We start from the raw sequence: 27,562 nt of genomic DNA, 5'->3' as shown, positions 1-27,562 counted from the left end.
GCCACCGAAATCCAACACTTCTCAGCTCTGGAAGAGGGTGGAACTGGATCCCAGCTGGGGGACGGTGCTCCTGACGATTAATTACCTTTCTTCAAAGGTCATCTCTGCACCCTGACTCTTATCATTTTTTTTAGTTTCTTTTGAATTTGTTACATTTTATTTGCAGTAATCACAGCCTACTTGGGTTAGCTTCAACAAACCAAGAGCACACTCCAAAAGGAAATCTAAAGTAACTCTTAGCTGAACTGTCAGCCCCTTTTCTAAAAGATGTGTATTGCAAGACTTCTCTGAATTGGCGACATGTATTAAAACCATTGCCTGCTGTCTTAGATTTGTTTGTGGTGATGCAATGACAGCGACTAAATGGATTGAAAACACACTACCGAAATATTCTATTCTGTGGGCTAAATCCAGTAAATGTTCTTAAGAGCCTGGCCCCTGAAGCAAAATGCAGACCTCTGTGTTGGTTGTCTGCTCCCTATACGTAACCCGTGGGGAGAGTTAGGTGCTTTGGAAGGTGATCCCAGAAGTCAGCTTTGGCCAGCTTTGGCCAGCTTTGGCCACCTCCTGTCTCAGCACAGAAATCCTGAGGGTGAGGAGTTATTTTAGGTTGCCAGTCTCACATGCAGGCTATTAGGAGGTGTCCCAGCTGCTTTGAACAGATAATGAGACCTCTCAGACCTCTCCTGAATAATGCAACATGGGGTCCAAATTAGCAGCTGGAGCTAAATACAGTCTGTCTGGAAGACGTGAAGGCTGTTGTACCACGTCTGACTGGTAGTCCAGTGTTTAGGGCATATGCCCAGCAGCGGGAAATGGATCCAGTTCTTTCCTCACCCTGAGCTCAGCCCCACCCCCACACGTCTACCTTGCAAGATTTCACCTGACTCTAACTTCAGCTACTCTATTGAAAATGGGGAAACTTTGGGTGGATGCAGGGTTGCAGACCTCAGTGCTACAAGAACTTAAAAGCAAAACACAAAGCACACATGGAGCTAAGGCCACTCTGAGTTTAGACAGTAGCTTAGCAAGCGTTTATAAAATCACACACTTCGGTTTAGATGCCCAAATCCTACCTGAGTGTCTTTAGGTGATCAGACCTGTGGCTTTGACCTGGCACCTTGTCCTCCCTCACTGATGCTCTGAGGTCACTGCTGTGAATCCTGCCCTGCTAATCTCTCCCTTTCCCTTTCAGCATCACTGACTGTCATTGCTGTAAAGGCTGTGGCCAGCATGATAACACTCTCTGTGAAGGGGAAAATGCAGCTAACTTATCCCATTTTCTATATCATGATTGTTTTAATGGCAACTTCTTGTGCTTTCCAAGTCAAGTAAGTGAGATTCTACTTATCACCTAACTTTTGTACACATTTTATCTGTCAGTTTTATTCGGTACTGATATCGACTCCAGATACAAGTTGCACTTAAAGGCAACAAATTCCTAGCAGAGCCTTGATAGATGCATGAATTGCCTACACCTGACTGTGTTGCTTATTTAGGCTTAATTTCTCAGTTTATAATTGACTATTATAGATGCTACCTCCTCTCATTATTACCTTATACAAGGTCTTCCCAAATTTTCCTCTAGTTTTGGCACAGGTCTTGAACTCATTAAAACCTTCATTGGTGAATAATCAAATGGCCACATTTACCCTCGTTATGCTTCTCTTTTCCCTAGCTTATGTCACCAGTCAGACTGAAGAAGAGAGTTTATCCCAACTTTCTCCCTGTCTCTGGTAAATCTGCATGTTGCGCTTTGCTACCCTGTATGTCTGTACCTTTTTAGGAAATAGTTAACTTTTGGCATGCGGGGGACACCCAAGCTTTTCCCGTTGCCCTCTGGCCTCTTAAGTGATTGTTTTATGCTGCCTTTGCAGATTGCTGGGGGTGGCAGCATGGTAAAATATGGCCTGCAGCTGAACAGAGTCCATTCCCTTTATGCTGGTCCCTCTGGTTCAGGTGCTGATAGCATCATTCAGTAATCTCATCTAGACTGCTCCAGTGTGAGTCTGAGTGTTTACTTGCATTATTATTTTCCTGTAGAAGAGCCAACCCAGCTTTCTCGTGGCAGAACATACCATTCCCATGTGGAATCAGAAAGTCCATGCATTATTATGCAGTGACTCTCCATGGCTGACTGAGGAACTCCCCTGTAACAGATTATAGAGTGATTTACATCCAGCTTGTCTTTGCTGGGAGAACAGCTCAGGGCATTTAAAATAGGAAATAAAAGCTTGGTAAATAGGAAGCTGCTGAATTAACCTCTCCTTCTTGCCAGTTTTTTCTTTCTTTCTTCTGCTGGGTCAAAATTAAAACAGCAGTGAAATGTGCCCATTTCATTCCCTGGGTTCAGTGTCGTTTTCTTCTCTCTTGGACACATTTTCTAATGGAGACAGTGCTGTCAGTCTAAATTTTTCATTTTATTTGTTTCCTCTCTGATTTTATTTGACTGTTGTGTGTTAGCTCAGAACAGCTTGTGCTGCAACATCCTCCTGGATTCACTGCTGGGCCTTGGTATCACTGTTTTAGTCCCTGTGACCAAGTTTGTTGCAAATGGGAGAAAATAATGAGGTGTTTTCAATGACTTCAAAATCCTGACTATCCTGTGGATATGTAGGATTTCTTTATTTTTAAAGCACCATGGAGACTGTTCAACAGTTGCTAAAATAACCATGCAATTACTTTAATGGCTAAAACAGATCCAAGCTTGGATTTTTACTGTGTACATATATTGTACCAGTGAAACATTTAAGTGTGGTTCTTTTTATAGGTTTTGAATACACTCTGCAGCCTCCTGATTTTTCTTTTTTGGTCTAAAATGCACCGTTCACATAACAGAGTATCTGCCGGTGCATTCAAGAGTTCACACTCATGATTCATCACCCTATGGGTAAATGTCGATAGCTGTGGTCTCCATACAAGCAGATTCATTGCTTTGCCTTTTTCATCCGCTGATGCAGACTGTGCAGGCTGCTCCATGGCCAATGTCTCAGTCCTGCAGGTTTGTGTGCAGTGTATGCTCTTGCACACTCTTGCTCATGATTCTGGTGATGGTTTGTGTTGCCTTTCTGAGGAGCACCGCAGAGAGTTTCCAACCCAAAGAGCACAGGCTTGGAGCCACCTTCCTGGACTTTCCCGGCAGGACAGAGTGTGTCTAGAGTATGATTGCATGGATAAACATACAAATATGTGTTTTAGCCAGGTTGGATTGAGCAGTAGCAGCAATGTGGACTTCAGTGAATTGAAACAGTTCCTACGAGAACTCGCGTGTTCATGTCCGTGCTGGGCATATACCCTTACACAAACTGTTTAAATTAGAGCAGCTTGTCCCTGGCTGCTCGCAGGCAGCACTGCTTCCAAGAACCAAATGCAGACCATAAGCAGTAATACCCTAGCATTCCTCCCTTATCTGTGGCAGTCAAAATTTTTCCAACAGTGCTTCAAAAGACGCTCCAATGACAGACTATGGCCAGAAGAATCCATGCCAACCTTCTTGCTTTTGCCTATTTGTTTGTACTCTGCATAGCCAAAAGCAGAAGGTAAATTCACCACACTTATGCATCTGTTCAGGGCTACTTGCTTATTGTGGTAAGAAATGGTCACACTTACTGTTAAATTGACATAAAGGGGTTTAACCTGACTTAAAGTGCAAAGAACCTCCTGTAGGCCTGAGGTGCAATAATGCTTGTCTTCCAGGTTCTTGAATCAAGCAACGCATCTGTATGAAGTGACAGCAGTTGTGCCCATTAATTTTGCGTTCTTTACCACCAGTGCCATCATTTCAGGTTTGTTTCTGGCCTTCTGGGTCTACGGAATGATTTTCTAAACAACAGGTTTTCAAGAATTACTGCCTGCGAACAGGAACACAAACCAGTCATGTTTGTCTTCACAAAAAGAAGTTTTTCCTAAGTGACAGGTGTTTAAGTCCTGAAAAATTAATAAGTTCACAACTTTTGAAGCAAAATAAAAATAATCAAATTCTAGCATTTCCAGAATTGACATGTACAGTTTACTGTGCCTTGCTGGCTTACTAGCAGTACCTGCATTTATCCTAGCCTCATCTTGACATCTAGTAAATGCATTTACCATGTGCACACCAGCCTCTCCATATCCGAACTGGTAGAGTAATTTTAACGGCCTGGCAAACTACTCAAATGACAACCAGCTGTGCTTCATAGTAGTTAGTGTATATTCTGTTTCAGAAGGTGGAATTCTATGTTAAGTGAAGGAAATAAAATGACTCCAAAGACTTTTTAAGCATTTAACATTTTATTCTGGGTGAGAACTTTGAACTCAGCCTTGTTAAAGAGGGACTGCAAATCTTGGAAATGGAGCACAGCATAAGAACATGAGCAGGGAGGACGACTAAGATGCTGCATCAGCAATGAGCCAAAATGATCATGTTGTTAGAACATTTATGACTCATTTTAACACACACTGGGGGCTTTCCTGTCATTGCTGTGCAGGAGTTTCTCATGCAGAGCTGCCATTAATGAGAAGGGGAGTTAGCTTCACTCACAGATTGCCTCAGCACCTGTGTTAGAAGAGACCTACACTTTGTGACTGAGAGGAGTCTTGTGCCAAAAAGGGGTTGTGTTCTTGTGACCATATGGGGAATTTGGCCTTGTGCCTTCTTAAAAGATCAAGTACCTATTCAGGAACGGCTTAATAGCTTTGAGACTGGATACACATGCATTTGCACCAGGTTAGTTAAACCAGCGTAGGGCTTAGAAGAACAACCTCTGCTGAATCTTGCTGGGGTGCTCCTAGAAGATACCTTATCTCATGATTCCCCCATCCCCAGTTACAGCCTTTGAAGATACAGTCACACTTCAGCTGCGCTGGTTCACACTCTGGCGTTTCTAAGCAAAACTATGCTCATCGGTGGTTTAAAGCTAATATACTTGGCTGTGAACTGGGGCAGCTGAGATCCAGATACACATCTGGTTCTGTCACCTCCACTGCAGAGGTGCTAATTCCTGGAAGAGGGGTGACCAGAAAGAGCTAGTGATCCCTTCAGCCAGAAAGATTTGGCAAACTTGGCTGCTGGAGCCCTTAACTTGGTGTAAACATCAGGGACACAGCTAGTTATCAGAAACCTGTTCCCAATTGGAGTTAAGATGTCCACATGGTCTGTTGGAGTGGCTTAACTAAATCCATGAAGAACCTGTTAGCTATATTGGCATGACTCTGCTTGTGAATAAGACCTTGACTTTGACCTGCATAAAACCTGCTGCTGACAATGCAAAAAACACCTGCATCTGTGCAGTTACTAACACAGCGCATGCTTCAACCTGATAGACTAAATCTTCTCCAGTCCCATGCAGTATCTTGAGAAAACCTAGATATTGGAATATGGGCACATAAAGTGAACCCATCACAATGTGTATTAATACCTTATTTGGATTTTTTTGCTCCATTTGAGCATGACACTGCTCCTGACCCTCCCAGCTGTAATTCATATCACTTGGAAGCCAGTCAAGTTCTGCAATTCTTGTTTCTGTCACATTCCAGGGGTCATATTTTATCGGGAATTCCAAAGTGCAGCTTTGCTGAACGTGTTCATGTTTCTGTTCGGGTAAGTGTATCGGCCTAAAATCTGCACTAACGTTTGTACTGAAACAGCATTGCCTTGTAGAATCCCTTCTTTTCTCAGTAAGAAGAAACCCGTCTTGTTATTAAAGTATTATGGAATAGCCATTATAGTAGGATAAAAAAAACATTAAAGGAAAGATTGATGTCTGTGTTTTGGGAGTTTGGAGGCCTGGTTTTGAATCCAAATATGTAAAAATGTAGGACACTTATGAACTACTAATCTCATGATGGAATGAAAAACCAGCAGCATGTGTTCCTCCAGCAGGAAAGAGAAACCACTGCTCTCCACCAAAGATCATGTTATAGGGGGTGCTTTTACAACTGCGAGAAATCTCCTCCCATGTTACCTTCCGGCTGGTCTTTGCTGCCACTAGGTGTGGGCAATTATATGAATTGCTTCCCTACGAGGCAGTACTATAAATCTCTCCCCCATCTTCCTGTGCCGAGAAAGACACACCATGCCTGCAAGAAAAGTTCAGAGCATGCTAAGAAGCTGTTAACAATAAATGCTTGAAGAAGGACCTAGGTGTTGTGAGAACAGAAACCTTCTACTGACTACCAGCACTGTAAGAACTCCGGAGACAGGTGACAGTTACTTGATAATGGGCGTGAGATGGTTAAAAGCATCTTCCAGAACTGCTGGAGGTGTCTTGCCACAGCGCTGTCAAATAAATGGGTCTGATAGCTACAGACATCTTCGTCCTCTGCAGTCGGACTGGAGTAGGTGCACACAACTGCTATCTTGTCTGACTGCAGGAAAAGTGACAAAAAACGGAGATGAGAAAATTCAACCCATGTATTTGGCAGGCAGGCATTAGTGGTTGTGTGTCCAACACAGAGCGGATAGAAGATTTATCCAAGCATAGCAGTTTCTCATTGCTCCTGGCTTACCGCTTGCCCCTGAGACACACAGTCAAACGAGAAAAACAACAGAGATGTTGATTGTCTGCAGTGAGACTGAGTTGTTAATGAAATTACAAATGCTAGAATGCTTGCTTAGGTGCTCTGTGAAGATTTGCTCAGGGAATCAAATGTTGTGGTCTCACAGTCACAGGCATTTGATTAGGTATATACTGCTGAAAGTGTAGTTTTGCATGTGGAGCCTTTGGAACTGATAATCAAGCTTCAGGAGGCAAAAACTAGACTGAAAGGGAGCCCAAGATGAATTTATAGAGCTGCCAGGAGGAAAAGTTTCTTTATAAACTGAGCAGCTTGGGTTTGGAAGTCCTTGAAAAAGAAACATGGAAAGAAATTCTCATCTCAGATGCAGTGAACTGTTTCTAATGATACTATGCCACTGTTATTTTGCAGGTGTCTCCTATCTTTCCTTGGTGTATTTGTAATTGCGAGAAATAAAAAAGAGGAGCATTTACAAATTCCTTTTATTGACTGTGGACATATTCCTGGTAAGTAGGGCTTTTTTTCTGTCTCTGTTTAAAAATGAGATATCAGATAATGGGATGACCTAGGAGAGTTGAGTCACAAGTGTGCTCTAGTCATATTTAATAAATATACTGTTCCCTTAATTTCTGTTCCTGTTCCCAACAGATTTTTCAAAGAATTTTTCAGAGTTTTTCCAAGCTATTGTTACAACCAGTCAAATGAAAACAATGATTACTAGAGCAAAGAATGTTTAAATGATGGATTGGTGGGGGATTTGTTTTATTAAAATTCTTCACAGAGTTCTTGTTTTTCCCTTCTCTCACCCTGTTTCCTTAGGACAAAAATTGACAGGCAAAATACAACCAGATTCTCACAGTTCGTGCTATGGCACTTTGAATAATGAAGACGACTCGGTGAAAAGCCAAAGCTGAAAAAAGCACCTTACATGCCAATTAACAGGAGGAACGCCAGTGGAACAAGGATCAGCAGCACCTTTTTGTTGGACTTATTCAAGTATACGTGGAACTCCTGTATGTTGATGAGTCATAGTATTGTTTAATCCTACTTAATTTATCCCATGGTTGTCCCAAATGTGTTCTGAAGATAAAGGAAGCCTTAAGAAAAACTGAATAACCATTAATGAAATGGAACATTCTCCTAGTATCAATGCCTCTTGGGATATTTTTAGAATCTTAATTGCCTTGAAATGCAAATAGGCACAGAAGAGGATTATAAAAATTACCCTTTGAAACCCCTCAGATCTGTGTAGATGCTTAAAGATGAAGGTGGGAAATGAAGAGAATTTTCATAACTGACTTCAAAGTATTCTGCTATATGTACAATACCTTTAAAAATCTGATCCTTCCTGATCAGAAGTCAAAACTGTGTGCATATATACAGTATACACAAACATGTACACACGAAGTATTTTATATTATGTGTAGAGGGAAAATCCTGGTTATCTTCTGCCATCAGGTTAATTCTCTTATCTTCCAAGGATATAAACACTTATGTGGGGAGGGGGAAGGAAGAGACCATTGCCATAAACATAGGCACATGTGCACAAGCACACATTTGAGGTGCCCAGCCAGGGCAGAGCTAGAGAGCCACGCTTGACATTTTACAACCTCCCAGCAGAGTCCTGTGCGCTGGGCTGGACTGGGCTGGGCTATACTATCTGTTAGTATAGGTTTATATAGGTTATATAGGCTTATATAGGTTTATACTATCAGTTAGTATAGGTTATAGGTTTAGCCTCTGTTTTCAGGAAAACAAGGTTTTAGTGAGAAAAGCGCAAAGTTCTCCAGAGGGAATGGGATAGCCAGGCTCCCTCCCTTGATGTGCCTTGGAAAAATACTCCCCCCCCCCCCCCAAAAAAAAAAAAAAAGTGGTGCAACTCCTGCCTCCTTCCTAAACCACTGGTAATCCTGCATGAGGAAAGGCTGTAAAAAACAGGATCACAAAGAGTCATAGTAACAGTACAACTTTTCCTTCATTAAATGGTAGTGTCTCTACATTGATTTCAAGAGCCAGCAGTGATGGGAACCATAGCAATACAGGCTCTGTGTTCAGGTCTGGGAGGTCTCGTTGTCCCTCTGTCTCAGCCTCCTGGCAAGAAAGCTTCTTCTGGACATTCATTGTGGGTCCACTTACCCCTGCCTGGTAGCACTGATCTGCTTCAGCCAGCACAGTGGGGGCCAGACACCTCCTCTGCAGAAACAAGTGAAAGTGCTCTTGAAAAGTGTTCATGTCTTGGACAAGATACTTGTTCTAGGTATGAATTAATCTGCAGTAAGGGGCCACAGGCTATTTGAATTTTCTTTCAGTGGAATATGAAGAAATGAGGTCTCTTTTTTTTCCCCCAAATAATTGTTTATTTCATTTTAAAATTGATACAGCTGAAGATTCATAAGACAGTTTCATTTCAAAACCTACAAAGCACACTCAGAGCTGCAGTTTTTCCTATGCAGCAATGTCACAGGAGCCAGGGTGTGGGGGGGCTTGTGAAGCTGTTTTCCATCATGGATATTTTCCAGCTGGCACAGGACAAGACTCTGTGTCTGCACCTTACTTGTACCAGCTGCTTGGCTGTGGCCTTCCTTTCCCCTCTTACAGCTTGAGTTCAAGTTTCTAAAGCTTAAAATAAAAAAAAAAGCACATTCTTTTCGTATGCCTTCTCCAGGGAATAAGGGCATGCCTCTATCTTTCTTTTGCAAGTCAAATTTGAGCCGCTTTCTAACTCTCAAGTGAGAGTGTGTGCTAAAGATGGAAACAGGAGGCCTACAGGTTTTCATTCTGTGACCTGGGAAACAAATGGGTGAAAGGATTTGGTTTTGTTTCTTTTTTAAATGATTGGCCTTGGGCATCTTTCCGAAATATGTTTCCATGACTCAGGAGGGCTGGGGGAGGTAATAAGGGTTACCAGGTATAGGATTTTCTCTTTAAAGCAAGAAATCAAATGTAAAGATTTGTGAAAAAAAGTTATTATTTATTTCAAACTACTGTATTTATACTTGAACTTTTCTTCCTATGGGTTTATACAAAAATTATAAGGGTTAAAATGTTTTCTTTAAACTTGAACGTAATTTAAATTAATTTATGAAGCAAAACATTGGTAGGAATTATGTGTAATTAAAAGTTGTGATTTGACATGGTTTTTGAGATGTGAGCATGTTCCAACTAATTAACGTATTACAAGATTGGAAAAACTCAGTGATGAGAATTCATTACTGCTCTGCCAAGAAAGGGACGTGATTTGTTTCAAGAATCAGTTTCTAATCAATGTCATTTTCAGATTCTGCTTGAGATATTTAGGTTGCAAACACCACAGACAAATGCCTGCTAAAAGAAAAGCCTTTTCACTGGAATACAAAAAAGTCTCTGGAGCCCTTCTCTTTAATGATGAGTTATTTTCTTGCGATGTTTTTCCTGACATCAAAAATGCAGGCCAGATATAAGCTGCAAAACTTGCACCTGCAGACTGAACTTTCTTGAACAGATCCTCCACAGGATCTGAGGAAATCAAACCATGTGAAGGCGTGGTGGGCAGGCAGCAGCTCACGTGGTCCCCCAGGCTCCAACTTGGGATTTTTGACAGACCAGAACCAGCAGGACTCGTTTAGCACTTGTTCCACTGCTGGTCACGCTGCGGTAAGAGATGAAGTATTAACTGGCCATGGGCCTGGAAATGGGAGCTCTGGAGTACAGCGAGGCTGTTTAATTTTTGCCATAAAATATCAGGATGCATTTACCAAATGGTTTCAGCTGGCAAAATATAAATGAACTTTGGACTGGATTTGTATTTCTGCCCATGGAAGGGGCCTTGTGTTCACCTGGCAGGCTTATTGCCTGCTCCTCGCTACAGCCCAGCTTTTGGTGGCCTCATGTTTTGCGTGTAAGGGCACTGGTCACTTAAAACCGAAGGAGAGAGGCTGGACGTTGTGGGGGCTGGAGCTTCTGTGCTTTGAAGCTGTGGTTTCATGCACCTGGTGAGCTGCTTGAACAGTTCAGTGTTGCTAAAAGTCTCATCCTCTTTTTCCCCGCCGTGAGGTCCTGCATGGCCTGTGGCTCTCTGTGAGCCAGCTCAGCTCACTCACCCTGCAGAAACCACCTGCTTTCTTCTCCTTGCTGGGTTGGCTCTCTGACCTGACTCCATCAGGCTGACTGGAGTGTTTGGTGGAAGGAGGAGAAAAGGACAAGAGGGAGTGAGACCTCTTCTTTAGGGGGAACTATTACATTCTTTCTCTCCTTCTGAGGAGCTTCACTATACAGCAAGCATCCGCTAAGCTCACTCCTCATGTATCACCGTGCCCCAAATGCAGTAGTTAGGAGCTTCCTGAAGCACTTTTAAGTGTCTGGCTCCTGAAGCAAAACCCTCAGCCAGACTCACTGGGTTGTGCATAGGGAGCGTTGAGTGGCTCCACGTGGGGCTGAGATAGGCAGCTCATGGCACCAGGAGTGTCCTAAGGTCAACTAGAAGCCTGGACACATGTCTGACTACAACTTGTTCTAAGGACTGATTTTTTTTCTTTCCAATGATTGTTTGCTATAAGGTGCATAACCAGTGCTGGAAGGTTCATCTGAAAAGTCTTCTGAACTCAAAATGGTCTCCCCTTGCAATCTCTCCTTCCAATCCACTTTATGCAGGATTGTTGGTTGCTTGCAGAGGAAAATGTTGCCTCTGGTAACACTGGGGAGCAGACGATTAGACTGAGCTGTCTTTCAGTTTGCCCTTTTGTTACTGTCCTCTGAGGCTTAGGTGGCCTTTCTCTTGTTTAAATTTGTTTGTTTATTCCTTCTGGAGAAATCAGCTGAACTGTGTTAGCAACTAGCCCAAAGGAGATAGGGGCTAATTACCATAATTATTATTAGAGGGCCAAGCTGGAAGATATACAACCTGAGGCCACTTCAGGAGCAAAAGAGAAATGTTTAGCTCTCTGGATTCTTAGGAGTTTGAGAAATCCTGTGTTTGCAATGTTTCTGGGTTCCGGGATAGAATTAGGGACATCAGTGAATAAATAGTGATTCCATATATTTTTGTATGTGGTTTTAGTTTGGCTATTATTTTTTTTTTAAAACAGATTTGGGAGTGAAAGATGACTGTTCTTTGCCTAGAGAAGTAGAGAAGAAATAAGATATTCCCTTGGCAGATGGGATATGTTTCAACCTTTTGAAGCTGGGAGATGTGTTGAGGCACCTCCAAGCGCCTTGGCTGAAGTAACCATTCAGTTATAACATACAATAAGGCAGCACTGGCAAATACATCACTACATATTAAGAAGTCATGACCATTTAGAAAGGATCCTTGTCCTCTTGTCATGTGTTAAATCTGTTCAGAGCACATACAGCTAATCTGGCCCCTTGGGCTGTACATAAACATATTTTTGAAACGTGCTAAAGAGGACGCCTTGAGCTTCGTATCAGTGCCTCTTTGGCATGCACTGTCTCCCATGCAGAGCTCTTGCCAGGTCCTCCCTGTGGGGAAATTAGACTGTGTGATGGGTACACACCACGGGCTTACTCTGATAAGAAGATACAGTACTGCCATGACATTCCCATGACCTGGGAAGTGTTTATAGAGCACTGCCCTGCAAGGAAGTTGTGCAAACCTAGAGTCTTAGGTTATGTTCCCTTTACTTCGTGATTCCCACCAGAGTAAGCAAGGGCAGGTTTGGGTGTCCACAGAAGAGGAATTATTGGCACCTCAGGGACTTCGAGGCACAACAGATCAGACCCTGAATAAAGAGTTAGCGGCTGCTGAGTAGGCTTCTTATTTAATCTAAATCCCAGTTTTGCAGTTAGGCCCCTAAAGTTTGTCCAAGCCTTTGAGGGAGAAAGTGCATTTAATAGTATAAACCTGCAGTAGCGTTTTGATTGCTAATGGAGTCAGGCATCGGTGCCAGGGGAATTTGTGTCAGTTCACAAAGTAACGAAGAGAAGGGGGGGTGTTCAGCAGCAGAATCAGAAATGTATCGTGGTGGCAGGAGAGTTTTGCATGAGCACAGAGGAATGAATGCAGCGCACCACTAATATACAGTGGTCTCCTGGACTCCTTGTTGACAGTGTCAACAAGGCATTTGTTGTCCGTTTTCAAAGCAGAGCTACTGTAAAGGAATGATTAAACAGGTGGTTCTAACACTGACTGTTTTACATGCAGTCAATGTATCACTGTAGCCCATGGCACTAATACCTTAAACATGAAAAGTGGCCTGTGGCCATTGATGAAGGAGCCAATTTCTGTACTTTGCTAGATCACATTGGGAAAAATAGAAATGATTGATTTAAGCCTCCAGCACAAACACATGCTTGCCAGCTCTCCAGTTGGAGATTTCCACTCTTGGAATAGGCATTGCCTTGCCTAGATGAAATCTTTGGAGTCTGCTGCCACGTCTTTTGCCAGAATCATTAAACTGGTTGAAAGAACAGCACTGTCATTTGTCTTCTGTTTGATAGCTGGTGGGCATAAATCCAGAGCAGCATGAACACAAGATCAGGACTTTTCTCTCCATTTAAAAAAATTTTAAATGTTCTTCTTGAGTTTCAGTAGCATGTGTACCAGGCCCACAGCTTTATGCTGTCTAATGCTCTCTAGTGCCCTCAGCCAAGAGTAAAAGAGAAAGCTTGCATGGCACAGAGGCTCCTAATTAGGCAGTTCTTACCTGTCACTGAAGGTTACTGCTGGTAACACATCGTACAGCAATAGAGCACAACAACAAAGCACTGGAGCATCTATTCAGGTTTCCAAGAACAGCTGTTCTGTGTTTTACAAGGGAAAGGAGCTGAGGAATATGATTTACTATTACTAAGCATCGCAGCTACCCACGTGTTTATTTTTTCCAGACAATATTTAACAGTTAACTTACAGACACGTCCTGACTATACTGACTGGATGCTGGGTGCGTGGATGTGCTGCAGGATTCCATGCAGCAGTGTGAATAACGGCAGGTTGCAGATATGAGAAGGCAGCTCAGTGTCATCTGGCCTGGCCTCCTGCACAGCTCCAGTGAGACAACCTCCTCCAAGCACTTCTGTGTGAACCCTTTGGCCCATCTACAGAAGAAGACACCCCGTCCTCTCCTACTAGTCAAAGTAGAGGATCCACCAATGCCATTAGTAATTTGTACTAGCAATGAGTCATTGTTTGCTTTTGAACTGTGCCTTATGTCTGTTTTAACTTGTCTGGATTTAGCTTGCAGCTATTTGTCTTTTGCCAGTGATTTAAAGCACACGGTAAGTCCCTCTAGTAAAATACAGTAAGATGACTTGGGCTTTTCGCTAAGCCAAACAGACGGACCTTTTAAGTCTCTCACCATCAGACATTTCTGTCAACCCTCAAATTGTTTTCTGTGGTTGTTTTCTGCTCTCTCTCCATTTTTCCAGTGTCTGCAACTGGCCAAATACAGAGTAAAAATTGGATCCTAGCAGCACTGAAGAAGTAGCACAGAACTGGAGCAGACCCAGCGCGCCGTGCTCAGGTGCCCTGCTTCCCCTCTGCCCACAGCCACAGCCCTGACACCTCTCCTGGGAGGTGCCTACCCTTTCTCTTTTGACATGGTAGTTCAACGGCGGCTGTTTTGCACGCCCAGAGATGCAGCAGCTGCAATTATTTTCAGCGATTTGACTTCTGACTCATTGCTGAGTTTGGTGATCGTCCAAGGAGTAGGTGCCCCTGCTCAGCGGTCCCCTGGAAGCCCAGCACAGCAGGAGACCCCGAAACCCTCTGGCCCAGATGTGCTGGCACCTGGCAGTGGTAGTAAGCAACCTCATAGAGCTGCCCTTTCTCCAGCGCCTGAGAGATTTGAGAGCTCAGCCCAGATTTGAGAGGAGGGTGACTCATTCAGTGACTGTTTAAGGTACAGTAAGTAAATAGGCTCTGGGAGGGGTGCCTGGGTGTGGGAAGACCATGCCCAGGTCAGTTGGTCTCTCCTCAAGGATGGTGATGGTGAACAAGAGAGAAAAGATGCTGATATTTGTCATATACAACAGAAAGGCTTCTGCTCCCTCTGCGCCTTGCTGCTCACAGCCTCACGGTGAGGCTGCGTTTTGAAAGCAGCAGTTTGGGCATCTCCCCTCTGAGAGGATGCAAGCACCTGCTAATGCTGAATGGGGCATCCAAACCCCAAAGAGCAGCGGGATACGTGTGCCAGCCCTGGCCTCTTCGGCTCGTTCAGGTTCAGCCATTTGCTCAGGCTATGGATGTCCCCACCCTGAGGTGCCCAAGGCTCCCCACGGGGTTCTGCTTCTGGGTGGACCCTGTGCTTCTGGTTCCGCTTCTTCTCCTTGCACAAGGGACGAGCCTCCCCCAGCCCTTCTGAGGATATAGCTTTTGAAATGCAGTTGTGTTGGAGAGAATGCTGTGGTGCATTTACAGCCCAAGGTCCCGTCTTACACCACAGAGCAGGCACAGATATTTGGCTGGTACCCTTGCCCTGTGAATAGTTTGAATTCAGTGCTTTGAGGTGTTTGGGGTGGTTTCTCTTAGTCATTTCAAAAGAACAGATCAGTAATATCACCTCAATTAGCCTGAGATAATTTGTGGTGGAATTCTTCATTTAAAAAAAAAAAAGCAAAAAAAAAGCTGCTTTTAATAGTGAAGTCCTTGCAAATAAAAGGCCATGCTGGAGCACTTTCAATGTGATTACAGTGACTCACATTTTTAATGGCTTTTTTTTATCTCAAAAATGGCTTTTTTCCAAACAAAGTCCTACAAGGCCTCATATACAAACAAGGGTTACTGCTCTTTTCCACACATAACATGAAAAATATCCTTGAGCGGAGCGAACTGCAGCCCATCTGCTGTAGCTTGGCCCGGTGCACGGCGCAGCTCCCTGACCATTACGTATGGCTCTTGGTAAAGCAAACCACCTGCTTCCTGCACGAGGTCCTGCCTCGAGCCTCCCCAACGCTTCTCCGAGGAGGAAACCCATCCAAACCGCTGATGAGGGATGACAACCTTGGCATTCCCTTTTGCTGCATTTGTTCTTATGCCATTTGTTGCTCGCTCAAGTGCTCCGTGGACTTTCGTCTTCTTTTCCATCCAGACTAGAAAAAGGCAGGCTGCGCCATAGACTCTTACTTTCCTGTTTATTGCACTCCCTTGCTCTCCAGCTGCAGTCAGCAAAGTTCATTTGGGAACCCAGAATGGTACCCTTGAAAGGGAAGGAAAAGGACAGAGAGAAGTCTTGGGGCAATTTTGCTAAGGAGTGATCTGAGCATCAGCCCCCTCCTCCCTGATTAAGGGTCTGATGCTGCAGATTCTTAACTGAACCAAGATTTTCATGAATCCCACTTATGTCAAACAAGTACTCACATGAATTCCAGAAGTATCCCGGACATGCACTTCCCAGACACTTTACCTAAACGCTTACAGCGCAAACAAACCACAATTTTGCAAAGACTGTGCTGAATAAAAAATGACATTTCCCCCAGCTGCTTGCCATCACGCTCCACAGCTCTGCCAGCTGAACGGACCAAAGCCAATGCCATTATACAGCGCGTGCTGAGCATCCTCGCATTGCCTTCACTGTTGATGAAGGGGGACCTCCGCTAATCTCATCGTCACTGCTCAAAGATTAGGGACCATTTGCACAACGCCCTCCACCAGCTACACTGGGAGGGTGCCCTGCAGCCTCGGGCCGAGGAGGTGGGCATGGCTTCAAAGGACGCATGGCTTCACGAAACAAATGGCTTTCTATGGCCTAAGCAAGTTCAGTGTACGCACTGCTCTGGGGTACCTCTTAGTGGTCAAAACTTTAATGTGAAGTTTAAAAGTCGGAGTTAAAATCCTTTCCTTGTCTGAACTGGAGACCACTAGCTATGTCTTCAGGAACTGGAAGAGCTGGGCTATTGGGGGCTGAGGACTTCTGCTCAGCCGTGACCCTGCTGCTGCAGTCCAGGTGGTGCTGTGGTGGCACTTCGTATGGTCGCCAGGACAAGATGCTTCCTTCCTCCTACATTAAAAAGAAAAGAAATTCAGTGCTCTTGTTTTGCTAACATATAAACAGTTTTCACTACCTTTCCTCTGAAGAAGTTAAACCGTATTGTTAAATCTACTGATTATAAATAGCCATCAGCAGCACTCTGAGTAAACACCTCATGAAATTTTTCATACGAAAAATTTCAGCTCAGATGGTAGAAATTTGGCAGAGTTTTATGTTCAGCTCAAAATGGGATCTTACAGCAGAGAACAAAGCAGTGCTGCCAGCTGTGCCCATCTTGAAATAGTGTTATTTGGAGGAAAAAGTGTTTGTGGATATGTCTGGTTAACTGTTGAGTGGCACAGGTTAGCATCTCACTGGTACCAGCCCTATCGCATGTTCATTATCATCCAATGTGCTGTGCCACTCCGTGCTCAGAGTCCACCTTTTTTTTTTATTTCTTTCTTAGAGACTGAAGTTGTACAACATGCAGTAGATATCATTAGAGCCAGAAAAAATACTTATTTGCTATGCATAAATAAGTCTTCTAATGCAAAATAAAATCACAACTTTAAACATGCCATCATTAGCCATTGGCCAAAACAAAATCATAGCTTAAAAATGTATCGTGTCTGGCTAGCCAAAACTCAAGCCTATGTTCATTTGTTTTGTTATGCTAAATGGTGGCTTTAAACGCACCAAGCCACGGGCAGAGCTAGGCTACAGTTGGGGCTGTATGAAACAGGGCAAAATGTGCAACACACACCGCAGCAAAGCACTGGTTAAGATGATCTCAACATCAACCTACAAGAATACAGTTGTGCTAAAAAATCATAGGAACGGTCCTAACTCTATTTCAGCAAATGTTGGTACTCATAGATTGCAGAAGCCACAGCAGATACCAGAGTCCCCGTGCTTCCTTCAGCTGTTTAGTAACTGACAACCAAACTGCTGGGGTGAGCTGGGGGGTTACTGGAAGGCATTCAGACCCTTGCCTTGAGCCTGTGCTTACAACAGATCTTGCCCCAGCACAGGTAAGAGACAATCCTGAATTCCTGTGTGCTCGTGGGTACAGCAATGTTTTGGTTCCTTTTTTCAAAGAATCAAAGTCAGGTGAGGTAGGTGTAGCCGTAAAACCTGGCCTCCTCCTCCCTGGAGCAGCCACGCCTGTTGACTCTTCCCCATTCCCTCCATTTGCCTCTCACGGCAGGACTTTGGGGTATTTCTATGTTCCCTGTGATGAAAGAGGCACCAGAGCTGTCAGCAGTCAGGAGACCAGTATAACTCCTCTGCACATATCTGTGTTTGGCATCTTCTGCTTAGAGTCTCGTCCTGAATCCTTTTGGGTCAGCTCCATGTGCCGAGTTTGTTGGGTGCTGAGCGGCGCCTGGGTAGGGCCCATGGGTGTCACTGCAGTACCAATAATTCACTAAGACAAAAGGCGGCATAAACAGAAGAATAAATAGGCTTACATGTACCATAAAAATGTGTCTAGAATTACAATGTTTCCAGCAAGCTCCAGTAGAAGCAATCTCTGGAACAAGGCTCCAACAAGCTTCACAGTAGAAACAGCAGGAGCAAGAAACCTAACTAGTCTTAAGATGGAGCCCGCAAAACCTGTGATCTGTTTGTCTGCAATAGCGCAGGAACCTCTGATGTGGAGGTCTCTTCCTGTCTTGTGCTCCACGATCTGATGTAGCTGTTGCATTAAGTCTTGGCTTCCAGCAGCTGTAAAGCTGCAGTGTGAACTTCTGTGCATAGCAGAAAGCACCTCCTTTCTCTATAGCGGAGCTGCGAGGAAGGGAGAAGAGTTGTATTTGGGCCGAGGCTATGCAGTAGCTGGGATATTCCAGGAGCAATATTTATACTGGAAAAGCCAACCCAGCCTACTGCAACAGTGGTAGTAAGGGCTTCGGCAGCATCTGAGGTGATGTGCGGGAGACAAAAGGAGAGAAAAAAAAAAAAATGAAACTGCTGGGTTTTATTACTAGCACTGTTGCATCTAATATGCTTCATTCATGAGTATTAAGCACCTGGTGGAAGATGGAAGCCTGGTGCAGCAATCTGTCATTGACTCTCAAGAGTACAGACAATGCATGAGACAGATATTTTGTGTCTTCCCAAATAAATAAAATAGTGGACACACTTCTCCAAAGCAGTGTTTCTCCATGCTTTTTAAACCAAAGATCCGTGAACTTTTTGGAGGACTAAGCTGCAGGCTGCTTCAGCAGTCTTAATGCAGTGGTCTTCATGAATAATCAGCTAAAAATTAGGCCGCCCTTTGAAAGTTGTGACAACATGTATGTGTGGGTTTGGGCAGTTTTGGGATGGGGAAGATGGTGGGGAGAGTTGCTTTGTTTCAGAGTGATGTCACAAACCATTCTCTGAAGTCTTTCAGACCACGAGTGGTCCCCAGAGCACAGGTTGAGACATACTCTCCCACGGACACAATAATATCTGAGAGCAGAACTGCATTGTTCCTCAAAGCCGCCGAGTTCGTGAGGGATTGCTCAGAGAGCAGGGGGTGGTTAGTCCTCTCCATTGTTATTCACGGTTCTGACTTACAGCGAAATAGAAAATAGCTCTCTAATTGTTGTCATAGTGAAGGAAATGTTTAAATCTCAATGCAAATGTAACCCATGCTGTTCTTCTGCAAGCACGTGTGGAAAGCCTGAGATGTAAGATCTCCTGGGTATTCCCATGAACTAGAGTATAAAATCAGAGCTGATCCATTCAACGCCTTGTACGCTCTAACTGATGTCAGTGATGATCAAAACATGCAAGAGCTGAGAAGGAGTACAGATTTTAAGGGAATTTGCATCAGCAGTCACCAGTGTCAGAGCATTCCAAGGAAGAAAGGTGGGTGGGCTCTAAAAGATACAGACAGTGAATGTACTGACGCCTGAAAAGAGCCAGTTTCCTAATGGGTTTCTTTCATTTTTAGGGTTGAAGAGTAGCCTTTTAAGAGTGTGGAACATTTTCTCAGTGAATGAGAGGTGCCTCAGAAATGAGATATAAAAGGATAGTCTGACTATTATCAGTACTCCCCCCCCCCCCAACCCCGCATCAAAATGCCTTTTGAATAGTAACAAAATGTAAATATTAAGGAGTCTCCTTTCAGTACTTACAATGGTCTTGTTTTTCTGTTCCTTCTGCAGAGCACTTAAGAAAGATACCTCTTTTCCCTTTGTCAGCAGGAAAGCAATAAAATTAGTCATCTGAAAAATACTGGCATTAGCTCTGAAAAGGGATAATGTAGAAGTATGTCAAAGAAAAAAAAAAGAAAATTAAATTTTTGTTATAGTCTAAGATAACTGAATTCCTCTGAGTAGCACATTTATCATCATGACTGTAAAAATTTCCAAAGGTAACCTTCATTAAGTCTCTTAAAAAGTCAACCATCAACACCCACATGGTTCAGAGTCTGCACAGCAAAACCAATAATGAAACCAGTAGGTGTAATAATCTCTCCTCTTCTCTCTCCTCATTGTTTTCTTTCTTTATATAAGACTACGTGTGTGTGTGTGTCTGTGTGTGTGTGTGAAACAGACATAAATCTAGCAGAGAGCAGGACTTGTCTCTGCACTTATCATGCACTGATGATTCAAAAATATATCATTCTGAAAAATAAAGAAGTCTTCCTTCTCCCATATCATCCCCCTACAGGAAGAATTTCCTTTTTCCTGCCCAAATCATCACTTAAAACATTTTAGAACTAAAACATGACTAAAGCTAAACATTTTCATTTGGAGCAAGCATTTTACAGCAGGTTTGGGTGGTCAGCTGTGGAGATCTTTTGGCTTCTATGAAGAAAAAAAAGGGTTGTTATAAGTGATTTCATTTTTTTTCAAAGATTACTTTCTTGATAATATTATACAATAAACCCCTAATAGCTGGTTTATAGGCCAGCTCCACAAGACAAACAGACCAACTAGGGAAACAGTGAACAAATTGGCCTGGCCAAGAAAAGCTTTCCTAAGATAATTAAAAACACCTCGTGCCTGCACTGTGTGAGAGAAGACAGCTTTCAAAATGTTTATCTTCGAGCTAAAATACAGGTCCCAAGCCTGAGTTTGAAAAGCAGCTGAAAAATAGTTGGCCCCCGTAAGGAGCCGATGTGCAGCCAGGGGTAGGTGGGCCGGGCTGGGAGCACCACGCAGGTGGGACCGGGGCCAGTGGGTCAGCCGGGACGGTCCCGGGAGGAGTTGGGCAGGGATGGGATCTCCTTCCTCTCGTTTCTGTTCAGCTTCACATCTCGGACAGACGCATTCCCCTGGTCTCAGAGGCGCATCCCCCACCAGCGATCTCACAGTCCCTCCTCACATGAGGCTTCCCATTCACCCGCCCCACCACCTTTGGCCTCTCACTTTGTTTCTCCCTTTCGGTCCCTCCATCCTTTGGCACCTGTGGTGACCATGTGGCAGGCACCACAGCACAGCTCCTTTGCCTCTCCCGCATCTTCTGCGGACCACCCCACTGTTGGGATATCCGAAAAGCCTCTTTTTTTGCCAACGTGTCCTTCTCCTGTTGCTTCTTTTCCTCTTGGCTTCATGTAAGTTATTTAGGCAATGGTTTATATGAAAACCTAGGGTGAGAACAGAGGTCGACAGAGTAAAAAGGCTTTGGTTGTAACCTCACTTTCAGTCCCTAACTTTAGGAAACTGCTGCCTCTGGGTTCCAGGTTTCCCGGCGTCGCGGCTGCTTGCAACTCGGTGGTTTTGCTTATTTTGGAACCTTTCCTTCCCAAGAAGAAAGGAAACAAAGTTCAGTCATTACCACATGAGCGGGAAGTGAAGAAACCCCCCCCTCTCCTCATTATAAAAATATACTCAGACCTTTTCCCTGCCTTCCCCCACCCTCCAAGCAAGACTTCAAAGCAAAAGGCAGTCTCAGGCAGTGACGTTTGCTATGGAAATACACTTGCGGAGTGGAGTGCAGCACAGGACTGGATCCCAGAGGAAACTTTTGATGTCGACTTGATAGTTACAAGGATTTGGAAATCACCTAACGAGCACGTGGGGTAGGGTGTTCCTGTCTCACTCACTCATTAAACCTGCACCTGGTGCATTTCTGTGCAGCAAACAGCCACTTGCAGGACTGCCGCCTCCAGAAATAAATGGCCTGAGGAAGCCAAGTGTCTGGAGAGAAGGACAAATCCCATGCCCAGGGTGAACTCTTGCACATCACAAAATTGTACAGTAGTACCCTATAAGCCTCAGCCCAGCACATTTGGCCCCTCTGTTGGCTGCAGATGAGAGCTTTGCCAAAGCTTGTGGACCAGCTCCTGCTCACCAGGTTAAGTTCTTCTGCTAGTGCTGCCAGCAGATGCTGTTGGGCTACAAAAATGCAGTGTGCTCCAAAAATGCAAACAAGTTGGACATCTAACTAGAGAATATGGTCACAGTGGAATTATAGTTCTGAAGACCCACTTCTCTAAGAACTAGGGAATAATAGAGCCCCCCAAAAACCCACAAGAATCCAATAAATACTGGCCATAGCTTCAGAGAAACCTGCACGGAAGAGTGATGTCTTTGGACAGGGATCATCTCTTATTTTTGTCTCTTACTTTCTTTTGGCTAAGAGTGGCATCTCTTACTCTTAATAAGTACCTGATTTGTCCTCACTGCATTTCGTGCTACTAAATAGCTTTGTTGAGCCAGGAGATGGCACAGAAGCCCTGATCTCTTGCAGGGCCTCTAAGACATCACATCAGCTGTATCAGGAATAGTATGTAGCATCCAAGGGGAAAAGATTAAACCGCCATACTTGAGAAAAAAATTAAGAAAAAGTTTCAGACCCAGCAGGAAGAGTTTCTGAGGCTGAGAACCATATGTTGGATATCCTTCAACACTGAAGGACTGTTAAACTTATGAGAGACATGCAACATCAGATAACACCAGTGACGCATCCAGATCATCATCCTGTCTGTGGCCGCAAACAGGTGGTGCCAGAGCAAAGGGCGAGAACACCTCTATCTGGTAATTGCATGTCGGGTGAAAGTGTTGAGGGTCTCCTTATCAAGAGCCAAGGTTTCTAGGACACATTCTTCTAGGACGAACACAGCATTGCCTCATTGAAACAAAAAAAAAGGGGGAAGGATGTGCCACTGTATTGTAAGGGTAAACACCAGGGCAATGTCTCCATGTGCATGTGTTTACTGCTGACAAGTTGATATTCCATTAAAGCCAGATTTAAGCCCTGAACACACCAGACACATGAGTAACCTTGCACAAATCTGGAGTTAAGAGGCTACCTTGTTTGTTGCATAATTAGCAGCTAACGCTTAGGCAGATTCATTACAGCTGCAGCAGTTCTGCAGCATTTACTCGCCCAGACAGAGCACAATATGAAGCTGATAATTTCAGCGGTATGTTAGAGGTCTCTAGCAATACAGGAAAGGGCCAAAATGGATGGTGGCAAATAGTGGGGGAAAGGTCATGAGAAAAAAAAATGAGGGAAGTAAATTGTATTAGCAGAAAAATAGGGCATGACCCTACCATTTGGCAAAGTTACAGAAATGTTAACCTTTGGAAATGCTATTAGTTCATTGCTTTTGGAAAGTTGGCTAGAAAGGCAACACTCAGGACTGACTCAGTTCTAGGGTTTCTGCTGCGCTAAGCACAGTAACACATGAACACACCTCCCCTCTCGGAGGCACGCTCGTAAGGAACAGTCACTAAATACTGTGTTATTCCTAATATTTTGCTACCCTAGGCAACCAACCACCAAGTCTGCTCGGCATGACACAGCCTGGAAGAACTAGATAGTCTAGAATCAATTTGCTACTCCAGTTGAGTTTGATTTTACGATCTTAACACTTGTCATTTTGGGAAGGAACAAAACATTCACTGTTCCCAGGGTATGTAATGCTACTGGGAAGCCATAAATTTTAATTCAGTGCTTTATTTCCCTCGTGAAGAGATGTTGTTCACATGTGCTGTCACAGTTGGGGGTTCCTCTTTTTTTTTTTTCCTTTTGGTTGCTTGTCCCTTCATTAAGTTGGAACACACTCAGAAGCACGACAGCTTTTGTTTCTATCAATGATGGATGTTAAGTGAGAGTTTTGGTCTGGTTTCCTTGGACCAGAAATTGTTTCGCATGACTTTTTCTGCTGGATGAGCTGGCACTCTTTACTCCTCCTGGCTTCTTCTCCAAGCTCTGCCAATCACTATTTTTCTTCCTTCGGCATCCAGCTTGAATTTGAAGTGGCAGGAAATAGAGATTGATGGTTTTATTCTTTAGAGGAAAGGAATCAATTCAGAGTGCATGCGGGTGCCCAAAAGAGACTTAGGGAAGAGAAGTGCCCTGAAAGTTTATCCAAGGGTATTTCAGGGCTTGACAGTGGAAACAGAAAACTTATTAAAAATATTTGTATCTTTTATTTAAATTAATATTTTAATTTATTGGAAAACCATACTCCTATAGAGTTTTCTGTAAGATATATTGCTTCATATTTGGGAAAAAAAATACCTGGATGTCTAAAGGCTCAGAGAAAATATCTGCTTTTCATTCCTTCCCCTTGTATTTTCCACTTGAAAAAATTTTACTGTGACAAAAACTGAAGGTACATACAGAAAAACGTCCAGTTAATTGAAGGGTGCCTACTGCAGTCTATGAAAGAAGACAGGTGATATCCTAAAGGAAAGAAACTTTAATGATAGCAATCAAAGTTCAAAGGGGAATCTTTTAAGGGTTTTCTACAATTTTATGTTATGGGATAAATGTATATCCTGTTTGTGAGGTCAGAATCCCTGCTTAGCTCCCGTTTGAGAAGGAGACTCAAACTTCAGTCAGGAGGTTGGCTGAAGCTTTTCATATTTTTCAATACTCAGTGGTCTTAACATTTTGAGGACTGAAAAGGAAGAAACAGATACTGCAACTTGTATGTTTTTCTCCAAGTTTAGGTCCCCATAGACTAATTTATATTCTTGAAAATATGCAAATTAATTTTACAAATGGATCTGGATAAGAATCAATTTTTAGTGGTCATCAATTTAATGACCTTGCAGATAGAAGAGGTCAGCTCTCTTGTTTCTTAATAAAATCTGAAATCTAGCTGACATGTGGAGTTCACTGTTTTCAATGGTGAAAGGGAAGTTGTTATTTTTGGTAGGTTTTTTTGTTCCCATCCCTGAAGACCACATGAAACCTGGCTACTGTCCTGGGACTTCTAGTTCAAGTTATTGTCTTTATAGTCCCTGGAGTTAACCTAATAGCCTGGGATCTTGTCTGTAGAAAACATTTGGGGGAAAATGAATTTATGTTGTATTTCCTGCATATTTTTGATAGCTGCTTGGCCAGACTAACAGCATCCCTCTTTGCACTATGGGACAATAATCTTTCAGCTTTTGATGGCCTTTTACAGAAGGAAATCGGAATAAAAAGTACACAATATTTCAAAATGAAGGGATTTACTTAGAGTAGCACCAAAGAGGAATTTAAAACTCAGCTACAGCATAAACGTGGCCCTTCCCTCTTCTGTGGTCTCTACTACAGTTCAACAGTAAAGTTGTCAAAAAATAAACTATTCCACACCAAACAATAGTAGGACAATAAGTAGGAACTCATGGGGGGAATTCAGCAGAGGACCTCACGGAAGGATTTGATGAGAACCAGAGTGGGGGCTACAGACCTAAACACCCCATGGGCTGAGGTCCCCTTTGGGGTGCTGCCCAGCCATACGCTGCTGGTTTGAAATACTTAGATCTTCAAACCCAAGCGTTTTAACTACTGAAAGAGATCTATTACTTGAGACACATGCTAATGCTGTGGACTTGTATCTGACTCTTCATTTGATGTGTTTTAATGTACACATTAAAGCGTATATGCTGTAGCGTGTATGCTATGGAAAATAATCTCAAAGCTACAGCATTACAATTAAAAAACTGAAGTGCTCTAAAATCATAAGAAATTAAATAGAAAAAAATCAAAACAGCAAATGAATGACTGCTACTGTTTACATAGGAGACTCCAAGAATCAGGCCTAGTGCCCATCCAGAGAAACAGCCAGAAGTTTGTATCACTGGTGGCATGTGCATCAGTTTCCTTGCTGTCCTGTACGAGTACGGGTCTTGGAAAAAAACTACAGGTAGGAACTGAATCCACCTTTCTAGCCCTAGCAGGGATGGATGCCTGAGGCACTGCAGGCAGGCCAAAAGACAGTACTTGAGGCATCTTTCTGCTTTGTTTAAAAAGGTGAATGACAGACCATCTTCCCCAAACATTATCTTGCTGCAGTATGCTTTTATGTTCTATATCACAGGGAGGCCTTTCCTAGGACTTCCATTTTTCTGATGTGATCTATTTTACTGCATCTGCAACATAATTTCAACAGGCTCCAAGGACACCTTCCACTAAGAAAAAGGAACTGAACTTGAGGCATTTTTACAAGTTAAAATATAGAATAATATTAAAATTACCTTTCTAAATAAAGAGAAAACTCAACTTTCAAACCATAGTTCTTTTACAAGGAGAGATTAAAAACACCTCCAGCGTTGAAGGTTTTGATTTTAAAGCTGCATCAAGCCTCTTCTGCTCCTCAGGCAATCAAAGAAAATTATTTGCTCCAAGGGAAGAAGCAATTTAAATGTGCGTTCACAAGGAAGCCTCTTACCATGCATGTCACGTGTGTTTGCCCATGTGCAAGCACTTGCACAGGAACATCATGTAACATCGGTGAGCTCTAGCTTTACACCAGCGCATTGTACAACAAAAAGGGGTTAATTGCATATGATGTGAGAAACAAGCCTTCAGGCAGGGAATTGCTATTTTCTGGATATTTCTGGGTTTGTCTGACAACTTAAAAAGGAGTAAAAGTAGCCTTCTGCATGTCTACTAACCTAAGAAAGGAAAGTTGTTTTTCTTTTTTCCTTTTTTTTGCAAATGAACCCAGAATGCCGGGATCAGGCTCTCTGAGCTATTTGTCAGACTTGCCCTTCCTTCTCCAACATCAAAGGACTCCAGACTTTCGCCATCAGCACGGGAAAGATGGGCTTCCATGGCTTTTGACAGAGGGTGCCGTCATGTTGCTCCAGGAGCAATTTCTACAGAGGGTATCTTCCCATGCTCCAGCACCTGTCTCAGCTGGTGGCTGCTAGGTGTGCGCACCTGGGTTGGGCACTGCCCTGGAAACCTCTGCACGCCCACCGTCAGCTTTGGGGATAGATACTTCAGGGGCTACAGAAGTCTGTAGTCTTGGACTTGCCACTTTAGAAGTTGTGCCACTGTGTGCTACCTATAGGCATAAAAGTAAGTTCTTAAAGACACTAATAGAAACTACAGCTAATATTTTAAAAAAGAATTTACTTCTAATGCTTACAGATCATTAATGTCTCAAAATACAGCAGCTCAGTGAAAGTCTTAAAAGGACTAATGGAAACTACAATTAATTCTCTTTTAAGACTTTCCCCGGACTACTGTTTTATTGATGTACTAATGTTTATTTTCATCTACTTCTCTTTGAAAAAAAATATGGTTACAGTTCTTAGCCAATTTCATACATTTTTGTGATTTCATTTGGAACCCCCTTGATATATTTGCCAACTAACTCACAAGAATTATTGCATTGTAAAAATATTCAGAAAACCTGGATGCAATTGATTCCTGTAAGACAAAGTGTCTTACAGGAAAATAAATTATCTATTGTTAACCCCTTAATCCCTGCTGGCCTGTATCACAAACACTTCCACAAAAATTAAAAATCATTGCATTAAGCAACTGCCAATCTGGAAAGTGTATTTTTAATTGCAGACTTACAATTTCTTCTTCTGTGCACATACTCTGGATTTTTTTGAGTGCCAAGGAGAAGTAACAGACTCTGACACCTGTGGCCCCACTTTCTGACCCAGCCCAACCCATTCTCAGCAATTGGCTTTGCCCATGGGTGAAGCTGCCTTGGGTGACACCTGCTACAACGCAGGTAAGATTTTTTCATAAGTACATGTGTGATATTTATAATTAATTACAACTGTAGACACATAGGATTCATCACTAGAGCCACAGTTAGAACAACTGGGGTATCTCAAGGCGGGAGGAGGAGGAGGCAGCTTATTTCTGGCATTTAAACTCTTTTTTGAGTGATAAAGCTCTAAACTCAGGTTTTTCTTGTCCAAATTTGCTTTCATTTCATCCTTTCGCTAAAAGACAAAAAAAAAAAAAAAAGGAAAGAG

At 43.2% G+C, this 27,562-nt stretch overlaps 1 protein-coding gene across 1 annotated transcript in view; it reads left to right on the top strand.

Moving 5' to 3' along the window:
* Positions 1–8,768, top strand: part of NIPAL2 (NIPA like domain containing 2) — a 50,953-nt gene extending 42,185 nt beyond the window's left edge. Inside the window, exons 7-11 of the mRNA XM_049822674.1 lie at positions 1,196–1,331; positions 3,697–3,785; positions 5,515–5,578; positions 6,907–7,001; positions 7,315–8,768. Coding sequence (XP_049678631.1) covers positions 1,196–1,331; positions 3,697–3,785; positions 5,515–5,578; positions 6,907–7,001; positions 7,315–7,409 — 479 coding nt within the window. The 3' untranslated portion in view covers positions 7,410–8,768. The remainder of the gene's footprint in view (positions 1–1,195; positions 1,332–3,696; positions 3,786–5,514; positions 5,579–6,906; positions 7,002–7,314) is intronic.
* Positions 8,769–27,562: the final 18,794 nt, after the last annotated feature.

The sequence above is a fragment of the Accipiter gentilis genome, chromosome 2 (genome assembly GCF_929443795.1).
Source record: "Accipiter gentilis chromosome 2, bAccGen1.1, whole genome shotgun sequence".
Lineage (NCBI taxonomy): Eukaryota > Metazoa > Chordata > Aves > Accipitriformes > Accipitridae > Astur > Astur gentilis.
This window is presented reverse-complemented; position numbering and strand designations above follow the sequence as displayed.